The 21687-nt window shown below is 28.4% G+C and overlaps 1 protein-coding gene across 6 annotated transcripts in view; it reads right to left on the minus strand.

Annotated features, from left to right (window-relative positions):
- Positions 1–21687, minus strand: part of LOC107455797 (protein phosphatase 1 regulatory subunit 12B) — a 187288-nt gene that overhangs the window by 94258 nt on the left and 71343 nt on the right. For all 6 annotated transcript variants that reach the window (XM_071187602.2, XM_071187600.2, XM_071187601.2 and 3 more), the window contains 3 exons: positions 9016–9109; positions 6450–6650; positions 2841–2991 (listed from right to left, as the gene is read on the minus strand). In XM_071187602.2, coding sequence (XP_071043703.1) covers positions 2841–2991; positions 6450–6650; positions 9016–9109 — 446 coding nt within the window. The remainder of the gene's footprint in view (positions 1–2840; positions 2992–6449; positions 6651–9015; positions 9110–21687) is intronic.

Raw genomic sequence — 21687 nt, forward strand, 5'->3', positions numbered from 1 at the left:
TATCAAATTTTGAGCAGCAGTCATCTCCATAATGTTTTGAGCTGTTGTAGCTTTTTACAGCCTCTCTGTTCCTTCCTTTGTAAGACCTAAAGCTAATTTTTTATACTTTTTCAACTCACTGATCTTTTGATTATTTTTGCTAGCCCGCAATCCAAGAAATAATTTGTATTTTTTTTATTCTCTTCTTTTTCTAGTTTTCCCTTTGTAATTTTTTTCTTTTTTAAGGTTATCTTCTTCTTTTAATTTACTAATATATTCCTGGTATGACTTCTGAGATTCTTTTGCTGCCTTCAACACTCCTCCAAAATTTCGAATGGTATCTTTGATTAGTCTAAAAAACACAATGGTATTTGGACGCGAATACAGTAAATTTATTTTATTTTATAATCATCGATGAACAGTCGACACAATTCTTTGGATTTCCAACTACTAATGTAGCTTTGTAATTTTAACCTCAATCCAGAAAACAAGGGAACTCCTGGATCAAGTATTTTTAGAAATTTGCCTTCATTGAGGATTTTTAGATGGAACTAACCCATTTTGTGTTACCCGGAGAAGAAAACCATGAAAACCTCCCATGGTTAGCCTGACAGCAAGGGAACTCTAACCCGTGATTCAGTGTACCACTAAGAATATTTTACGTCAGCACTGTGGTCGATGCTGGCTCGGTACGTAATTCGCATCAACCAGCCATTGCTGGGATTCGAACCCGGTTCACCTCATTGGAAGGCGAATGCACTATCTCCTGAGCCACCACAGCTCATTTCCAGTCATTTTATTTTATTTTATAACTGTCGTTGAACAGCTGACCCAATATTATAGGTTTATGACTACTAATGTTCAACTCCGTAGCCTTGCAATTTTGAACCCAATCCAGAAGACAAGGGAACTACTGGATCGAGTATTGGGAGAAATTTGCCTTCGTGGAGGACTTTTTGATAGAGCTAACCCGCACTTGCGTTACATGGAGGGGAAGACCACAAGACTCTCCCACGGTTGGCCTGACGGCGAGGGGAGTCTAACCCATGATCCGTCTACCACTGAGGATATTTCAAGTCAGCACTGTGGTCGGTGCAAGTTGAATGTGGAAATTGTATCGACTGGGATTTGAACCCCGTTTGCCGTATTGAAAGGCGAACGCTCGATCCCCTGAATCCTGGGCTCCACTTCCAGTCATTGATGCTTTTTATGATCAAATCGAAAATAAAAATCCAATTTTTGTTTGCAAAATGTACATGACAGAAACTACATGCTTATTTAAATGCCCATCTTTCATCTGTTTTTATTTTTCAAAACAGAAAAGAGTGTATTAATTCTTACGTCATTTGACTGCTTTAAATTAGTTGTCAAGCAAGGCAGAGGCTTTTATCATAGCTCTTAAGATTCCTTACTTATAAGTGGTGTGCAGGGATATGTGTTTTTTCTTCTTTCTCGCTAATTTGCAATACGGGTGAAATCTATTCAACTTAATTGAAAAAGTTTTTCAAACTGATCAAATTGAAGTTAAGCAAGCATATCTGAAGATTAAGACAGCTGCACACTAGGATTGGGAAAATCCCATGACTTTCATACTTTCAGTTTTGTTTCTCACCAAAGATGCTATAGTTTCACCTCCCAAAAAAGGCTTTGTAATTGCAGAGTAGTACAAACTAGGTGGAAAATTTTTGGCCTTGACTTCTACAATAAGGTGTTGAAAGAGAAGATTTGTCTCAAGGGACACATTTGAGCATTTACTTCATGATAAATCTTAATTTTTTTTAAAAGAATATAAAAAATTAATTTACTCAACTGCCAAAATTAGACAGAGGCAAAATAGTTTGACTTTAATAGAATAAGAATAGGAATAAATAATTATTAAATAGAAGAACAATAAAATGAAAAAATAGTCCATTTGGAGCCCTTTTCAAATAATGTGCCCATAGCATAATGCCCTTAAAAGTATCAGTTTCTTTAATATTTATTAACCCTTAATGCATCAATGCTGATATACATGCTTCAATGTATACACAGGTGTTCTTGAAAGTATCGAAGATTTTTATTTAACCACAATTTTCCAAGATGCATTAAATAAAACAATACGCAAGACATTGCAAAAAGCCTTACGATTAGAGTAAATAATAATCTTCCCCACTTTTCTATGGGCATGATTAGTAAAGAAGATATATATTGGATTCGAGGAGAGATTGTTGCATAATATTTTCAATCGAATATACTGTATTTTATTATAATTTATTTTGACCAAGTGTTTATGGCTATTTTATACGTTAAAATATGTTTTTTTAGTTAATTTAACTTCTATTAAATGTGGATTCCTAGTAAATTGATGCATTTATTACTTTTTATTATTTGACAATTTCTTAAATTTTTTATTTTTATCTTATGTTAGGTTTTGTCTGAGTTTTTTTTAGAGGTTAAATATATTTCCCTTGTTTTTTTGCTTTACATGATTTTATTTCTTTAAAGTATGATTCATTAATAAAATATGATTGAAATCCCAAATAAGATAAATACCGATTATTAACATAAATTTGTTGGTTACTTTTGCAATGGTTTCTTAACTTCGTTTTTCTTTTTCCTTGATAATTTTTTTACTTAATTTTTGACAATTTTTTTTTTATTAAATGTGAAATACAAAAATATTTCTGTATGTTTTATTTGCTTTGTTTTACATAAGTTTAATTATTTAAAATATAATTCTTCACTTAATAAAATATGGATTGTTTTATGTATTTGTCATTTTTTTCTTACAATAATTTCTTAGCATCTAATTTTTATTCTGAGCTATATTTTGATCTAATTGAAAAGATAAGCTATAGAAAAGTATAAAAAAATATTCCTACTTATATCTTCTGGGGAGCTTGTAGACTTTGGCTTAAGTACTAAAGTAACAGAAGGTGATGTTTCATTACTATTAGAGGTTTCAGTTGTTTTACTACCAATCTCATCTCTCTCAGATTCTTCAGCTTTTGAGACATTTGTTTCACTTGATTCCTAAAATTAAAAAAAATGTTCTAATGAAGAACATAATGTATACAAAAACTGTATAATTCCTGATTAATTTCTTTTTGGTAATAGTTATATTCAGAAAAGAGATACATGAAAGTGTCAAGTAATTTTAATGAATAAGTATTAAAGTGATACATTGAAATTATAGCATACAGAAGCAGTGGTCAATCCAAGATATTTAATTAGTTTCTTGTTTTTTGTGACAATAAGACGATTTTGTGAAAAACAATTAGAAATTCTTTGTAAAAAAATAAAGATTTTTGAGAAAATTAAGCTTGCCAAAATATAACGAACTATTTTAATGAAATAGTCAACTAAAAACAGCATTAATCTAAGAATACATGAACTTTAAAATGTAGAACTTTTAAAATTGAAAAATAAATAATAATATAGTCTTAAGACACAAGTTAACGAAGTTTTGTTCGATAATCTTGGAATAAAACCTAAAATTTTATTTTATTAAAAAATTATGGATATTATACAAAAATTGACAAGCAACTAATAGAAATGTATCTGAATAAAATGAATTAAGCTTGCTTATTTTATAAAAATTGAATTTTACACAACTTATATTGTTACTGAAGATGATTTTTTACAGTGGTAGTAAAATGGAACAATTATAAACAGGAATATATTTTTTTACTTTGTTAAGATTCAAAAGCATCATTGTATAACTATCATGCCCTTAATAAATATTAATTTACCTATATTTAATGATGATCTAAATCATTTTGAATAAAATTTAATATATAAAAATATTAATAGAAAACAAAAATTTTATTACTACAGTGGAGAACCAATTATCTGAACCAATATGCTTGGGCTCATCGCTATCCCGGATGTCAGAATTTCCCGGTTTTCTGGATCGGCCAAAAAGTGTCGTTAATCGATGTTTTACCAAACCCAAATTACAATGAAAAAGTGTAACACATTTTAAAATAAGAAAAGAATAAGAAAAACTCTCCTAAATTTTAAAAAAAATGGTAGAAAAATTACATTTTAAAGAATAAAAGCATTTGCAAGTTCAGACAAGAAAAACAAATTTAAAAAAATACAAAATTCACATATTTATTTTTTTTAAATAAACAAAATCAAAAAATTAACTAATATAAAACAAAATCAATGCTTAAAAAGGGCAATATATTTCATATCTAATTATAAGGGGGGAAACGATAAAATAAAAGGAAAACTTATTTATCTGAATAAAAACAACACTTGAAAATTACCAAACGGAAATAATAATTATAAAAGGCACTAACAGATATATTAAAAACCGGGACAAGGCAAAATATTATAAGATCAACTGAATTAAAAAGAAAAAAAACTTAATTATAAAATGTAAGCATAAAAAGAACGATTTTATTCAGTACGAAATTCATTGTGAACATTTGAAAAGAAAAAAAAAAACTCAAATGTAATGGAATCAGAAATTTATCACTTTATAAAAAAGAAAGCTGCAATCTGCTTCACAAAATAATCGTCTCCTATTAGTAATAAATAATTGCATGCTTAAATTAGTGAACTATCTTCTTTTATTTTTTTAATAAAAGCAGACTATTTTTCAAAAAAGCAGATGTAATTCCATAACAAGAAAAACTTGCAAATGATACCGCACTTCTAAAGAATGAGAATTTATTCAAAAGAAAAGTATTGTTTCGTCAATCGACATCAAATAGATGAAAATAACAGGTGATTAAAAAAACGCATTGTTCGTAATAAATAATTGTAATAATGTATCATACAAAATTATAAGACAATTTGTCTTAATAAATCAAGGATAACAAAAACTGAGTAACTTAAGTGGATTTAAAATAAATCTAACATGTCAATACTCTTGAGGCGAAAGTTTCAAGTTCCTTAACTCGAACATCTAATTGACAACACTCAGAAACGGTTAAGAATAATAGAAAAATCTTGATGCACCAACTGATCATTGGTTCTGAAAAAAAATTGGAATTATTTTTTATTTTTAAATCCTCTAAAACTCAAATAACGATATTACAAAAAACGGAACAGAGGAATCCAACAATTTGATTGAGTGTCGAGTTCTCTGACAATGACAATTACTGGTTTTAGGGCAAATATGCGTTTTCCCCTGACAATTCACTGATTTTTTTTTAATCTTCTTTTCCCCAACTATTCTCGGAAGCTTACAATATCGTTGTTCAATTTTCGAATTTTCATTCCAGATTCTAAATTTAATAGGATCTGAGTTTAGAAAAAGATTCGTATTTTATTTATTTTTTATTTTTTAAAATGCCAAGTTCTTATAAGGAGGGAAAAAACTTTGTCGCGTGTTTAATTAAATGTTCCCAATTGCTTTTCTTATTTAATCCAGTATTTTAAATAATGCGTTAAAAGAAATAAATAACCACTCAAATTTGGATTCTAATGGATGTTTTGTAATTCTCTTTGGAATAATTTAATGCTAGCATAATGGTTTTTGTATCCCCCCCCACTAGCACAGTCAATTATATTAATAATTTACGAAATTATAATTTACAAATTTCTGTTTATTTTTTAAATGATTAAATTCAGCTTAACAATATTCCTGCTTTATTATTGATTAAGAAATAGCTTTATTTTAAACGTTTTCGTATTCCGATTTCACTTTTCCTTAGTAAATTATAGGGATATATTTTTATTTTAAATTCTCTTTCATCTTCTGTTCACTGATATGAGTGTGCAATGCATTTTCCTCACCCCCTCATAATCAAAGAGAAAACGAAATCAGCATGCCACTCCTCTAAGTTTGATTTACGACAGTTTTTTTAGAAAAACAAATATTCTTTCCGACACACAGGAGAAAAATAAAGCATTTGTCCCTTCCCTGCCCCTCCCTTTTTAAAAATCTTCAAGGTCACGGAAAAAATGTTGAAGTTTCGACAAGCGGGAAGAAAAATCCCTCTTTCCTCACATTTTCCTTTACTCAACTTCAAGGATGAGACAAACTTTCGCTTTTTTCCTCAATCATTCTAGTTTAAAATGGCGGTAAAACTGAGCAAAATTTTTCCCAGTTTTCTGGATACCGGATAAATGGTTCTCTACTGTACTTGTACAAAAAAAAAAAATTTCATGTCAAATGCATAAACGTTGGCAATGGTAGAAAAAATTTTATAAATTCAGAACTTAGTTTTTAAAAATATCTTAAAACATAAAAAATAGGGAGAAAAGCAGAAACAAATATCCATTTACAAAACAAAGTTAGAGCTTTCATTTGTATTCATATAAAAATAGAAGAAAAATTTGATGTCCTTTATATTTTATGCCCTTTGCAATGCCTTTTACACCTTGTTACTAATTAGCGTTTTTTAAATGATGAAGCTTTAAATGCGAATGAGCAATATATACAATATTCCTAAATTTCTCAGATAAAATATACAAGATAGAATGGTTTAAGACCTGAACAGATGTACTTTTTCAGCATCTTTCCATTAACTTACTTTGGAGTCATTACTATTTGTTTTAGAGTTTTTCCAAGATGCATTAGCAGACTTATCTGCAGAAAGAACATTATCTTTTGAATTGGTACTATCCACAACAGTTTCATCTTTGGCTTCATCTGCTTGTCGTTTAGCAGCATCTCGTTGAGTATTAATTAAATATTGCAACTCTGCAGATTTAAGATCTTCCAACAAAACACCCTGTAATTAATAATGTGGTTGCAATAAAAAAATTTTAACAATTTTACATACATAAGCATTTTTGCTTACAAGGATTATTTTAAAATGTATAATACTACAAATTTACAAGCAAGCCAGAGAAAATCATAGCTTTGTTACAATTCACAAATTTTGTTTCAAATTTTTTTCCGCTCCAAAAAAAGTCTGGATAAATTTTTATGTAATAAAAGAAAGTTTAAATTAGCAAAATACAATTTTTATTAAAAACACTTATGGCTCATTCCCTAATTTATTATAACTTTATATATACATATTTTGTTAATTTGTTGATTGTAAAAGCATGAGAGAATAACTGGATTTGAAAAAAAAAATATTTAAACTATTTTGTTATTATATTTATTCATTTTTTATAACTTTTGACATCAAGTCAAATGCAAGCTCATAAAATGAATATTATGAGAAAGTTAAATGTTTCTACAACAATGGATTAATAGTTATTATTTAAAGCAAAAAAACTTTGTGAGAAAAGCACTTATAATTGCAATAATTTTCAAACAGACTGAATTTCAAATAAAACTTGTGATTATTTTGTGAATGAAAATAGCCCTTTCAGCACGTCAAATTTCATCTTCAAAATTACATTTCTATGAATTGCAAAACAGTTCACATATTTTTTTTTTACTTCAAAACTAACAGTTAATATTTCACCAACAAACTAAAGAAATTTTTTTTCTTCTTAAATTTAATTTCTTGTACATTTTTCTACAAACCATTATAATTTTAAGTTTAAGTCTCATAGTTATTGTGAGCAACAAAAAAATGTAAAACAAAATAAGTGTGAAAAAAATTCTTGAAGAAAATTTAAAAGTGTAATAACCTTCAAACAGATTGGAATTTCTGTTAAGTTCATAAACAAACATAATAATTTCAGCATGTCAAATTTCAAGTTTGTATTTGCATTCCTGCTGTTTGCAGAGGTGCGTGCAGGGAGTCTTTTGCTGCAAGTTTAACAGTTAATAATTCTCGTTCAAATTATCGAATATTAATTTTTATATTTCATCAAACTCTTAGTAAATTTTTTACTCACAAAAACATCCTTGATTTTTTTTAATGTCAAAAAGTATGATATTTATCATTATGAGAAAAAAATGAGGTGAAAAAATTCGCAACTTCCCACTAAAAAATTCTTGACATTTGCCAAAAAAAATCCACAAAAATTTATTTTAATAAAACTTGACAAATTTATGCAAATATTTTCAGCATTTTAATAATTTAATTACACGATGTTGATTTTTTCTCTCTAATGTCAGCAAAATTTAAGGAAGTTGGCTCATAAAAAAATAAAAGATATAACATTCTGAACATACAAGCCACCATCTATAGTTATACCATTTTCCTAATTCAACTCAAATTTCAAAATTACTCCCTAATTGTTGTTTGGGTTCAAAAATTTTGTAAAAGTTATTTTAGTAACTTTTCTACATAAAAATTTCATGAAAATTTATAACATGACGGCAGAGATTTCTTTCATTTGGTCGATTTCCCTTGGAATGAGCCTTTTAATTCTTTAAATCTATTAATATTGACATAGTTTTGGAATTATTACACAATTTGTCATGTTTCAGCAATTCATTCATTGGAAGTAATAATTCATCACACTATTTAACTATTTAACTTTACAGTTTAGATTTAAATCAAGAATTTTGAACAAAACCTTCTAATAGCTTGATTTTATAATGATGCATTATTTAATACATACATTAAAATTTTATTTTTCAAATTATAAAAATTCTTAAAAAAAAGATCACATTAAAAGAATTACTGTAAATACCAGAAAATGGCCTAGTACATTTTTCACTGATAAGCAAAAGTTTAATTCCACATTAGATTGTTGCAAGATTTCATGTCAAAAAATAAGAGGTTGTTTTAAAACAAAAACGCTAAATGGGATGGAACTAAAAAAAATTATTCTTGAATAGCAAATTACTTACGAAATAAAGAAAAGAAAATTCATACAAATTATAGAAAATTTGTTACATCATCTTGTATATTAATTTCCATTTTGGATAGTTTCCTCCATTTCCTAATACCTGCCCTGCAGTTTTCACTTAATTGTGGTAGTATCATGACTTAATTTTAATGTAGCTTATTGGGGGAATCGATGTTTGAATGAGAGCTACTTAAGCAAAATGCAAATCTTGAAAGCAAATAGCCAGCTAGTGATATTGAGGGTATTATGCTCTAGCATGCATCTTTAATTACGATATAAAAGTTTTTGTTTCAAATAATAAGACATTTATTGCATATAGGTTTCAAAAGTTACATTAATTTAAAAATGGAATATTTTAATATAAGTTAAGCAGATCAAGTACATATTTTAGCATACCTGTGTGGAACGCCGTGTTTCTCTCACTCGTTTTGCATGAGCTTTGCGTTGTAACTCCGACTCATCATCTCTAGCTTGTGGAAATGTACCCCTCCTGATAGAAATAAGCAATCAACATTAAAAACTTAATAATGACAGATAATAAAAGCTTGTAAAAGTTTTAAAATAAATACATTTATTTACAAATAAAAGTACCGTAATTTGGCGGGAAAATTTAGTAGGAAGGAGCATATATAACTGGGCGGCGTATGTAGTATTACTTTTTTCTTCTTCTTCTTCTTCAGAAAATTTTACTTTTGGGAAGTTCCTCTGTAAATTTCATCATAATTTTTTCCACCTGTTACTAGTGCTTTTTATTTATTTTTTCATGCTTAATGTTACTCCAAAGAATGGTCAATGCACCTGAAATTTTCCCCTCCCCCATCCTTTCTTGGAATCACTTTCTGGAGACCACTATCCACAAGAGAATAAATTCTTTCCTTCCCTTCTGCCCTATGAAAAGCTGTTGAGTGTAGAGAACGGGCATGGAGTGGAGAAGCATAAATCCGAAAGGAATGAAGAAAATCAGAGTGGGGTCAGTGATAACATCAGCTGTAAAACAAGTGCTCCCCCCATTTTTTCCAGGATATATGACTCACTACTCCCCTTTTTTCTTCAACTGGTTGTTAAAAACATGTGAATGTTTGATGAATAAAGGGCGCTCATGAGCTTGGGATGATCCTTAATATTCTCGCAATTGAAATGTTAAAGAAGAATTTCAATATTTCAACTGAAGGTCAGTGAAGAGGAGGAAAAGCAATGTGAGAATTTTACACACAGATAAAAGAAAGACCATCCTAGGTGGAGTCAGATTTAAAAAAAAAAGAGCTGTTTTCTGAAGCCTGATTTTGGAAGCAAAAATAGGGGGAGGAAATGGGGAATATAGAAAATTGTTTTAAATGCTTGGGGGAGCATTTTTTCCTTTTTTTTTTCATTGTTCCTATTTCTGTCTTTAGAGTTTGATTATCTTCCTCAGCTTATTTTCTTATCGTTTAATCTTCAATTCTGATCTTCTGTTGCGTTTTTGCTTTATTATTTTTCTTTTGTTAATATTTTTGTTTTGTTTATACTATTTTCATTAAGTTTTTGTTTTGTTTTAATTTTGTTTCATTGAAATTTTAATATAACTTGTTTTAAGGTAATACATTTTAAATGCCTCTCATTAAGAGGAAAAATTATACACCTGCGCTTAAGCTGACAGCAGTTAAAAGAGAAAAAGAAACTGTGATAAATGGGCCTCAAAAAAGCGGAAATCATCCTGTGACAAAATGAAACCGAAAGTGATGCTGAAAGTGTGAGTGACAAGGATGAACACGAAATAAACAATGAACTAATAAACCTATTTTGCTCTTATACAGAGAGTTCTGATTTCGAGAGATTTTAAGTGCAGTGATATGAATATATAGTGATATGCAATATCTAAATAAATTATTCGTTAGTTTTTCTTTGAACAAAAGTTTTTGGATTTATCGTTTATTTCAAAACCAAGATTATGGATTGTTGATTTAAAAGTAAGAATGTTTCATTTTTCTTTTTAACAATTTTAATACAGTAATTTCTGGTAAGACCGCTGCCTATATGCGTTTAAAAGTTTTGCTGTCATGATGTGTGCCGGTGCGGCCTATATGAAGAATTCATTTATCACAAGCCATACGTGATACTTTTTAGATCACAGTGGATTTATTCAAAAACAAATGTTAACCACCGAAAATTCTTCGAAATTACGAACCTATTTTGTAATGTCTGCTCTAAAAACCTTTTTCTTTATTTTTTTTCACTAAAATATAGTTTGATTAAAGAAGTTTTCGATTGACGAAGAACCGCATGACAAATGGTGTTACGGCTATGTATTGTATTGTCATCTACAAACTTCCAATTTGTAACTTAAGAATAATTAAAGTTAGTAAGCTTTATTTTCAAATTGTTACAAAACTAGAAAATAAACTCTTTTTGTTCTATGCATCGATCAGATTTCAGTAGATACTCTTAGTTGTACTTCCTTTCTATTTATTTTTCAACGCTGATTAAAAATCTCTGCCCTTTTTGTGAACCAATGCATTTAACATATAAGACATAAAAATTAAAAAACAACAACAACAAACAAACAACGCTTCTGCCTTAAATAAATGCACCTAAGAAAAAGAAATCACTGGAATTTTAAATTGACACTGATCTGCTGATTGACTGATGTAAGAACTGTCAAATTGCGACAGAAAAAAAAATTTAATTCGAAAGAAAGAAAAAAAATTTAAAAAAAAAAAGATTTAATTTCAAAGAAAGAAAAAAAATCTAAAAATAGAAGGGGGAAAAAAAAAACGATATTCTTCAAAACAAATAGAAAATACCAAAAATAAAATGGAGCAAGACTTCGAACTATTAATATATTTCAATTGGAACATTTGATTGTCTTGGAAACTAAATTCATTTGCTATTAAAATTCATAATTTTTTTTCTCTTGAAAGTAAGAATTCTTATTCTTTTAAATTTTACATCGTCTTTTCTTGTAATCAATGTCAGTAAAAAAAAAAAAAAAAATAGTAGCGTTTACTTCAGCATTTTCTACATTATCTAAAAATAAAAACTTTTTAAATACTTTATTATTTTTCATTATCTATGAACTTATTTATCACTGATATATAGATTTTATAATAAATAATTGAAGCTTAAGATTTGGAGACGAAAGATTTTGTCTTATTTGAAATGCTTCCTTTGTGAATTAAGTGCAATCGTAGTTTCTTTCTTTTTTTTTAAACGAGTTCTCATACAAAGTAGTTTTAAAACGATTTTTTTTCTATGTTTAACTGTTTTAGTTAGAAAAGATTTAAATTTTTCTGTGATAAACAATAAGAACTTTATTTTAAAATTGGATATCGTTCTCTAGAACCACGATTTTTAATTGTGAGGAAATGTGTTCTTTTCAGAATTTATATCATCTCACCTTTTTTATGAAGCTAGAACGACCCAGATAAAAGAACAGTTTCATAATAAATCAAATTTTATAAACAAAACGAAAAACAAAGAAAAATAATAAAATCACCTGTCTACAACTAGTAATCAAAAAAACAATTTTTTTAATTTTCCATATTCTGCTGTCTTTCCTAACTCTTCCTCAAACAGGTCATTGTGCTAACGATAGCAGGGGATTGAGGGGAGAAAGAACAAAGCATTTTATCTCCCCCTTCCGAATTTCACAGTCCGAAGAGGAGAGGAAAGTGTTTCATTTTTATTTTAACTCACACTAAATTTATGTTGGGCTGTCGATGTCATAAATATCTTGGACGTCATAGAATCTTTCTGCCTATGACTGCGGTGATAATTACTTTCCTTTTCAGCAATTAATTTTCTTTTTAACAATTCACTTTTTTTTACTAAACGTTGAAGGTCACTGAAGAATCTACATTTCGAAGGTAGCGGTTACATTTGACCATTACTATTGTAACTAGTGAATGAAATAGTTATTCTTCCTGGTTGCACCTGGAATAAAGTGACCTAGCGTGGGAGGGGGGGGGGCTATATGTATTTCAACATATTGCACTGCTTTCTTCGCATTCTTTAGTTTGTCTCCCGTACTCTTTCAACAGAATTCCATCCATACATTTCCTTATCTTTCTTTTATCTTACCACTACTTTTGCATGAAAGATGTTCCTTCCTTGATGTCGGATGATGAAGATGACATAGAAAGTGAACTTGATGATGATTTAAAACGCTTATTTTGTTCTGACTGTGAAGAATCCGATTTCGATGGCTTTGAATAAATATATGATCAGCAATACTTGAAAAGTAAATAAAAAATGGAGATTAATTTTTATTTTGTGATTAGTTTATTTTTCATCGCGTACACATTCTCAACTTACGATTTTGATTGGTTATACATATTTCTTCTGTAACTATCATTCTCAATTCTTCCTTTTTATAATAATAGTATATATATAAAAAAAAGATTTATCAATAACTCTCTTCTAAGTATGTTTTAAAGATTATTATTTTTTAAGTGTATTTTCATGCGTGTGACATTTGATAAGAATCGATGATCGATTGAAAAAAACCCAAGTGAGGCCTTTACAGCAGTGCAGCGTTTCCACCGGAAATTACTGTACTTATTTTAACGGTTTTTGATTTATTAATTATTTTTATCATATCGGTATTTATTTAACTACTTAAATTATATATATCTGCATATTTAAACATGTGTTAAGTCTGTAATTAATACCTGCGTTAGTATAGTAAAATTCAGCGTGGTGTGTCCAATGGTGCGGCATATTCAGTGAAAAGCTTTTTTTTAAAAGTCGATTTTTAAAGCCAGGCAGTATATGCCAGGCAGCGTTTCTCCGTGAAATTACGGTATTTTTATTCGATAAAAAAAACATTTAGATTAAAATTAGCAAAATAAAATTTCTTTTTAAAATATGTAAGTATGATTGTATGCGGATGTGATATTTTATTAGTTACCATTAATCTAATAAGAAAATAAAATTTAGTAATATATTATATATATATGTGTGTGGCACAGTAAGCCTAGGTAAATCCTAGGTTTTACTAATATTACAAAGAATTAAAATCCGAAGTATGCTTTAATATTCCATTTTAGACTTTTACCAAACTTTCACAATAAATCCTAAATATTACCAATACCTTCCAATAAAAGCTCAAAACAGGAGATTTTTTGCCGAAACTATTTTCAAAAATTACTGAAATCTTTTCAGTAGTTATTGTGAGAATTGTGCGTTAGTTCAGCATGTTTACATAGGATCTTATTTGTAAAATTGTATATATACTGAATTTTTTTTTTTTTAACTCTCTGAAAAAATAATTGTCAGACAGTTCCACTAATGTAATCTTAAATCATAGCTTATTTTGATCACTTTAATAATTTATATTTTCAATTAAAAAATTTAAGTGTGTTTTAACATTTTTGAGACAATTTTATGCCAATTTTATTTCAGAGAATGATATAGTTTTGAAGAATTTTATTCATTTCCATTTTATGCTATTTTTCAGTATTTAATTTTTTCACAATGTGCTCATTATTGGGGAATCTTCGAAAATTATTTTAAATTGAATGAAATTGATTTACATTTATTAAGCTTAAATTTAGAAATGTATTTCAGACTAAGATTTACTTTAGTGAAAAAATTTTAAATATAAAAAGTTTTTACATAAGTTCTAACTATAAGTTCAATGAAAGAAAGCTGATTTTAATTCAATCTAAATATATCATTAACATTATATAATGCATACTTTTAAATGCTTTATTTATAAAATTTTAAATACTATACAAACTTTTAACAAAGGTGGAACGGAGGCATTTTTTATTATTTTGTTTTAATTATATACACAATACAGAACCTCTTATCCGGAAATCAGAAAACTGGAGCAAAATTCAATAAATTTTCCCGCCATTTTTAAAGAAATGATTTTTTTTTCTCATAAGATTTTAGGATTTTTCTTTCTCTTTTAAAATGTTTCCTTTACCATCATTTTAGAAATAATCATTAGTTCTCCACACTGCCAATAGAAGTAAGAGTCTTGTACTAAATATTATTAATCATTCTCTACCTCACCCTCTACATAATTATTTCTTTTGAATCATAGCTCAGTGAGAAAGGGTGACCCATTGAACACCTGTTTTCTTATCATCTGGCCCTTAAGCAGTGGGAGTCATTACTACCAGCTTCTCACAGTATTATCATGTCTGTTGTTTGCTTAGTTAGTCCAGGAGAGTTAAAACAAATAATTTTATTTGTATTCTTTAATACTTAGAAATCTCTTAAAGTATTCCCTACAGGGACTGCAGAACTCTTTTTTATCCTATTATCTCTGTACCCCTTCTTTTTTTCCTGTTATTTCCTACTTTTTCGTTTTTTTAATTATCTGTCATTTCTGCTATTCCCCCTTTGAACACAGTGACAGCCAAAGAAAGGGGAATAATAACTCAAGGTCAAGTATTGCAGCTGCACCTGTTTTTCAATCCCTTCATTTTGAATGGGGTGTGAGGAGGAGGCAGAACATGATAGAACATAAATTCTTTTTATTATGTCAGCTTCTGTGTCTGCTTGCCTATATGTTTACTGGAGTGGAGGAGAAATAAAATCGCTCAGCTTAATGAGGAATAAGATTGTGATACACATGTTTTTCCTTTTGATTTCGATTAATGTTTTAGCAAAATTTTGAAACCCAAGTTAAACTCTTCCAGATAGTAATCGCTTGCCAGAATCACGGCGATATTGTCACAGAACGTTGGAGAGTTTTTTGCAGAAAGATTTTTCCTTTAAGAAGAAAAAAATTTTCAATTTCTTTTCTGCAGAAGTATTTTTTTTTCCATCCAAAATTATATTCAAACGATGTTTTTCTAGGGCATAAGAGAAGGGAAAAGAAATGCTAGCGGTTTTTCTCTTCTCATTTGAGAATAATGAAATTTAAAAAAAGTTATTTTTCCTTTCTCCAGAAATTTTCGAAAGATATTTTTTTTCCCATCCAGAATTATATTCAAAATTTCTCGCGCATAGGAAGGGAAAGAAATGCTCGCGATTTTTCTCTTCTCATTTGAGAATAATAAAGTTAAAATTGTGTTTTTCTTTTTGCCATAAATTTTCAAAAGAATTTTTTTTTCTATCCTGAATTACACTCAAACAATGTCTTTCTCGCACATAGCAGGGGGGAAAGAAATGCTCGCCATTTTTCTCTTCTCATTTGAGAATAATGCATCAAAAAAATTTTTTTTTCTTTTATGTTTATTTGTTTACTACAACCAATGTTTAACTCCGTAGCCTTGTAATTTTGTACAAAATCCAAAAGATAACGGAACTCCTCGATCAGTATCCCCAGAGGTATTAATTTGTTTTGGGAACTTGGTGGAATTTGGAACCCAACATATTTAATGTACAGCAGTCACCATTTAAAACACCGTGATTCTTTTGATGTTGCTATAGATAGTTTTGCAAGTGAAAAAATTCTAGGAAAAAATTGGGTAGTTAATTTTGTTGCCCAAACAACTGAAATTGAGAAAAAACAAACAATGTACCTGTTTATTTTTTTAAACAGGGTATGGTAAAATAAAAACTTTCAAATATAACTACAAAGATGTAGCACGGGTTTCAATTATTGCAGTGCTGCCAACTGCACCTTTAAATAACCGAAGAGTCGCTTTTTACAGTGATATTTATTTCCCTGTAACTTTTGTCCAATTTGTAAGACGTCCCCTCTGTTACGATGCATTATTTGGACTTAAAAAAAGGGGGTTGCAATTTTAAGTCTTATAATAACTTATTTTACCTTGAAATGTGATAATTTTAAAAAAAATTACAGATAATGTTTAGGATGGTCCAAATCACAGAATTTAACATAAATAACAGTGCATGTCAAAAATGTGGGATTTTATTTGTCCCCTCTGTTACAACTACATTTAATTAATGTGCAAATGAGGCTCTTTTATAATTTTATGCCAATTACTTAAACATTGCACCCTGAAGTAGTAGAATTTTTAGTATAATATATTCTTATAATAATTTTCCGCTAGTAGAATTTTTGTTTTCAAAAATATTTAATATATTTTTTAGAATAAAATACTTATGTGATTTCCCCTTTGTTACGCTTGGAATTCATCAACCTAATGATCAATTGTGAATACAACTCCATAGGGCCTGGAGCTTTAAAGGAAGGTATTGTCACATTCTTTATCTCTATGCATTACGGGAGGTATTATCACGTGATGCATAAAAATTTTTAGGTATAGCCATGTTCCCTTTTTCAGCAATGGGAGGTCTTAGAGGGTATAAACATATTCAGACAGAAATTGGTCAAATTGAATGGAATAAAAAAAATGCTATAATTGGTGTAAAAATACAAAAATACTAAATGATTTTAAAATGTAACATGAAGAAATGGTAAGTCACAGCTGCTTAAGACAAACAGACACGACTAAGGCGTACATATATATATATATATATATATACAGTGAAACCTCCGTTAAGCGGAAATTCATGGGACAAAAAAATTTGTCCGTTTACGGGAAGGGTACTCTAATAACAAAATTTAACACCGTAAATTGTTTTTAGAATATTCTCAAAGATGTAGAAATAATTAAATAATATCTACAAGGATACTGTAAATATCTACAAGAATATTTATTTAAACAATAAGAAAGATAAAAAAGAATATATAAAGAAGTTTGATATAAATACATAATTCTGGATGTAGCTACAGATAAATAAATATAATTTTCCTATTAGCATAGATACTCAAGTTAGACATATGATACCAAATAGGAGCGTACTGTCACTTCTGTTCTCTTTTTTTTACCCCAGTTGTGTTAAATACAGTCTTCAAATTGATAAGAAAATTAAAGAAATTTTCAATGGGGAAGAAGCATTGAGAGAAGACATTTCAACTTGAAGGGTCTCATAACCTGTGTGGTCCAGATGAAAAGATCAAAAGATGCCGATGTCAGAATTATTTCAGGAGTGCAGTACCATTTTCTCTCCTTTCTTCACAAAGATAAGGCAAGGTGACAGGAGAAAGATTGATTTTTCGGTGGTGAAATAGCTTAACAATATTTTTAGTTATGGATAAGGCAAAAAGTTTTAATTACATGCTTTAAAAATGGTGAAAAGTTGCTTTTTTTTAGCTTGCAATTTATTTAGAAAAAGTAGTGTCCGGTTACGGGAGTGTCCACTTTGCGGAGAATGTACGTAATGGTTTATTCATAGAAGATTCCCGGGGAAATAAAAATATGTCCGTATTGAGAGGCGTCCGTTTTGCAGGAGTGTCCATAACAGGAGGTTTCACTGTATATATATCATATATATATATATATAAATATATATATAAATATAAATATATAAATATATATATATATATATATATATATATATATATATATATATATATATATATATATATATATATATATATATATATATATATATAATAAATAAATAAATACAAGAAAACACGAAGAAAGTTAAGAAAAACAATAAGTTTCATTTATTGCGCTTAAGCTGCAAGTAAACAGAACTCATTAGATAAGTTCAAAATGAAGAATAAAACAAAGAAAAATTATAGACATATGGAAAAAAAGGGGGGGGGAAATAATAAGTAAAAAAATAACAAACAGTTTATTAAAAAAAAAAATGAAAGGTTAATTAAAAAACCGGAAAAAAGATATAATCTTTAATTATATCTTTTTTCCAGTTTTTTAATTAACCTTTAATTTTTATTTTTTTATTTTTTTAATTTTAATAAACTGTTGTTTGTTATTTTTTTTACTTATTACTAGATTCCACTTTTGTCGAAAAAAGATAACATGACTTTGAAAGTTTTTCGGAATATTACTGTAATAATAGCAATATTGTGTCCTCTGTGGTCAGTAAGGATAAACAAAAAAATTTCCACATCGAATTAAAACTATTTTTTGTTCCATTATCCTTAAACCAGGCCTATCAAGATAATAATTTTCTAGCTACGCGAAAATTAATTTCCCCCTAAAATGAGGAAAATGTAAAACTCAAACTGCATTTGTTTGACCACTTTTTAACCACAAATGACCACCTTTTATTTTTTTTTGGCCACCCTTATTTTGGACATAACCCTAAAAATTAAATTCGGGGGCTAACTTCGCATTTTTACGCCAAATAAATAAAAATCCAACTTTTATAATGTATTCATTTGACCACAAATGACCACCCCTTAATTTTTTTTTGACCACCCTTATTTTGGACATAATCCAAAAAATTAAATTCGGGGGCTAATTTTGGATTTTTACAAGAAATTAATAAAAATCCAATTTTCATATTCTATTTGTTTGACCACTTTCACTTTCTGACCACAAATGACCACTCTTTAACTTTTTTATATCTACACACCAACCACCAATCCAACCACGTTCAATTTTGCACAAATTCATAAAAAGAGTTACTTTTTAAAGACAGTTTTAATAGTATACATAACTAGAAAAAGAGAACTTTTGATAAGTTTTTTCAGAATATGCTCAACCTATGCTAAAATTTTTTTATTGCTCAGCCAATTTATATAAATAGAGAATGAAAAGACTTACCAAGTGACCTATGTAGAAAAAGGGCCAAGACAGAAAAAAGTAAACCAAAAGGTAAGAGATAAGACAAAGAGAAAAAAAAAAGAAATCAAACAAGGGATATTAAAGTCACTTGAAGTAAGAGAAAGAAAAGGCAGGTGAGAGAAAGGGAGAACAAAAAACAGAAACATGAATTTCTTTCAAAAACAAGTTTTTTTAAGCAATAGACAGTAAGCTATAATCTGATTTTTCCAGTTCTTATTTACAAAAATAGTTCGATTCTCATAAAAATAAGTCCAGATATCAAATTCAAAATGCAATCAATTAAGCTCTTTCAAATTTATAACTATGTGCCACATGAATGTTTCATCCTTATATAATAAAACAAGAACGCAATTTTTCCAGGGTTGTCTGAGTTTATCTTATACAGTTTAAAGAGAGCATTTTAAATCATAACACTGATTTAATGTTGAAAAGCCCACATAATACTATGTTTTCATGCTCATAACTTGGATCTTTTAGAAATGTTGATCAGCCGTAGATGAATAATTTAACAATAACTTGTTAGAAGAAATCTTTTGTTATTTGTTGCTTTGTAACACATGCGCTCGGAGACTCTTGATAACTGGAATATTTTGTCTGCTTGTCAGTTTGATTAGCGATTTCGTATAGCGTGTTTACTTTAAAATTCTATCGTCAAATTCTTCAAGATTTTATTTTTTTTTTTTTACTTTAGCTTTTATGCGAACTTCAGGGCACATAGTTCCTTTTCCCAGCTATTTTAGAAGTTCAAGTATGTTCTAGGTCTGTTTTTATTTTGAAGTTTTTAATAAATAGTTTAATTTGGCAATTTAGTTTTATTTTCTTATTCGACAAATGTTCATAAATTGAAAAATTTTCATGCCTTGTTGATAGGTCTCTTGTAGTTTAAAGTTGCATAGGTTTAAATTACACTTAAATTGCTTTTTTTATTCAATTTAGCTCCATAAGAATCTTTAATTAACACAAAGGCTTAACATTAGAAGACAAAACAAGGTCTACAAAAAGAAACAAAGGGTTTTATGAACTAAAATTTCAGAAACTCAAAATCTCTGTTGGTAAACTGAAGAACTATTTCTTACAATTATTTTCATTTAAAAAAACTTTGCTTTATCAGTAGATAATTTTCTGTGTACATAAGTGCAAAATAATAATGCAATCAGATATCACTTTGTGAGACACTTTGCAACTTGGGTTTATTAAGTCCAATGTTATATACAATTAAAAAGGAGAAAAAAGTAACAAATAAATTGTATACAGCAGAATGCAAATAAAAACTTTTCATTATATTTCAAGGAATTTTTCAACAAGCACAATATGTTCTTGAAAAATTTAAGCAGCAATTTTTTAAATATATATTCCCAGTATTTCAAGGTGTTAAAAATTTGGATTTACTTATGTTTGGTCTTACTTTTATATACTAAAAGTTCATGTTCTCAAAATGTGTTAAGGCATAAATTATAATAGGGACCAAGCAACATAAAGTAAACAGCACATTCAAACAAACATTCAAAATAAAATCTATAAGATTACAAAAGTATTATAAAGGTAATCAAAGGCATGCTAATTTTATGCAAAGGATATTTGCCTCTCAAACATTATAATTTTGTTATGAATAAAAAAAACCTAACCTAAAAAGATTTTCACAAAAGTAAATAAAAGCATAAGCAAATATAGTTAAATACTGTCAAACCCCGTTAAGACGAAGCAAAATGGTAGTAAAAATCTTTGCATATAAACCAAAATTGCAGGTAACCAATTGAACAGCAAAAGTTATTTAGGATGATTTTATAAAAAAAAGAGTAAAGCAAGATAACAAAGAATTTAAGTGTTATCTGTAGAGAAACAAATGTAATGAAAAAAATTAATGTAAATATATATTTATTGGGTAGTTAAAAATTGATTTTTCCAAACAAGGGACTTAATTATATTTCTACCCAAGCAACTTCACACTTAAGTCACTTAATCATTATATATTTTGACAGCTGATATTACAAGGCTTGCTTGTGAAAAAATTCGGTTTATTTTACGCAGTAGGTTTTGGTTGGTTCCCTTTCAAATATGAAAAATTAAAAGCAGGATTTTTAGCTTTCAAAAAGGTTAAAATGTTGTTCACACAAGAAATTAATTATCTGATCTGTAAGGAGAATATGAATTAGCAGTATTTTGTGCTAAAACTAGTTTGCAAAATTTTGGTCTGGCAAATAATAACTCATGCAATTGATGAGAGGATAATTTATCAAATTTAACTGTTCATGATCATTTAAAAAAACTAAGATTTAAGCTCAACATATTGGTTCATCATGTTCTCAAACAAAGAATTTATGGGCATGGAATAATGCTATTGAAAGAAAGATAGCAAAAGGTATTGGACCAGAATGGACCATATGTAATTCAATAAAATATATATTCACTTTCCTTTTCAGAAAAAAGGAACAAAAAATTACATTCAAAACAACCCAATGCTTTTCCTATTAAACTTTAAAAAAAAATTGTCTATAGACTTAGTTTGAAATTTCGTATTCTACATTTGTTTTCAAAAGAATCCACTCTTTTAAATTTGATT

The sequence above is a fragment of the Parasteatoda tepidariorum genome, chromosome 11, assembly GCF_982258835.1.
Source record: "Parasteatoda tepidariorum strain Cologne lab strain chromosome 11, Ptep-v5.0, whole genome shotgun sequence".
In the NCBI taxonomy this organism is placed as follows: Eukaryota; Metazoa; Arthropoda; class Arachnida; order Araneae; family Theridiidae; genus Parasteatoda; species Parasteatoda tepidariorum.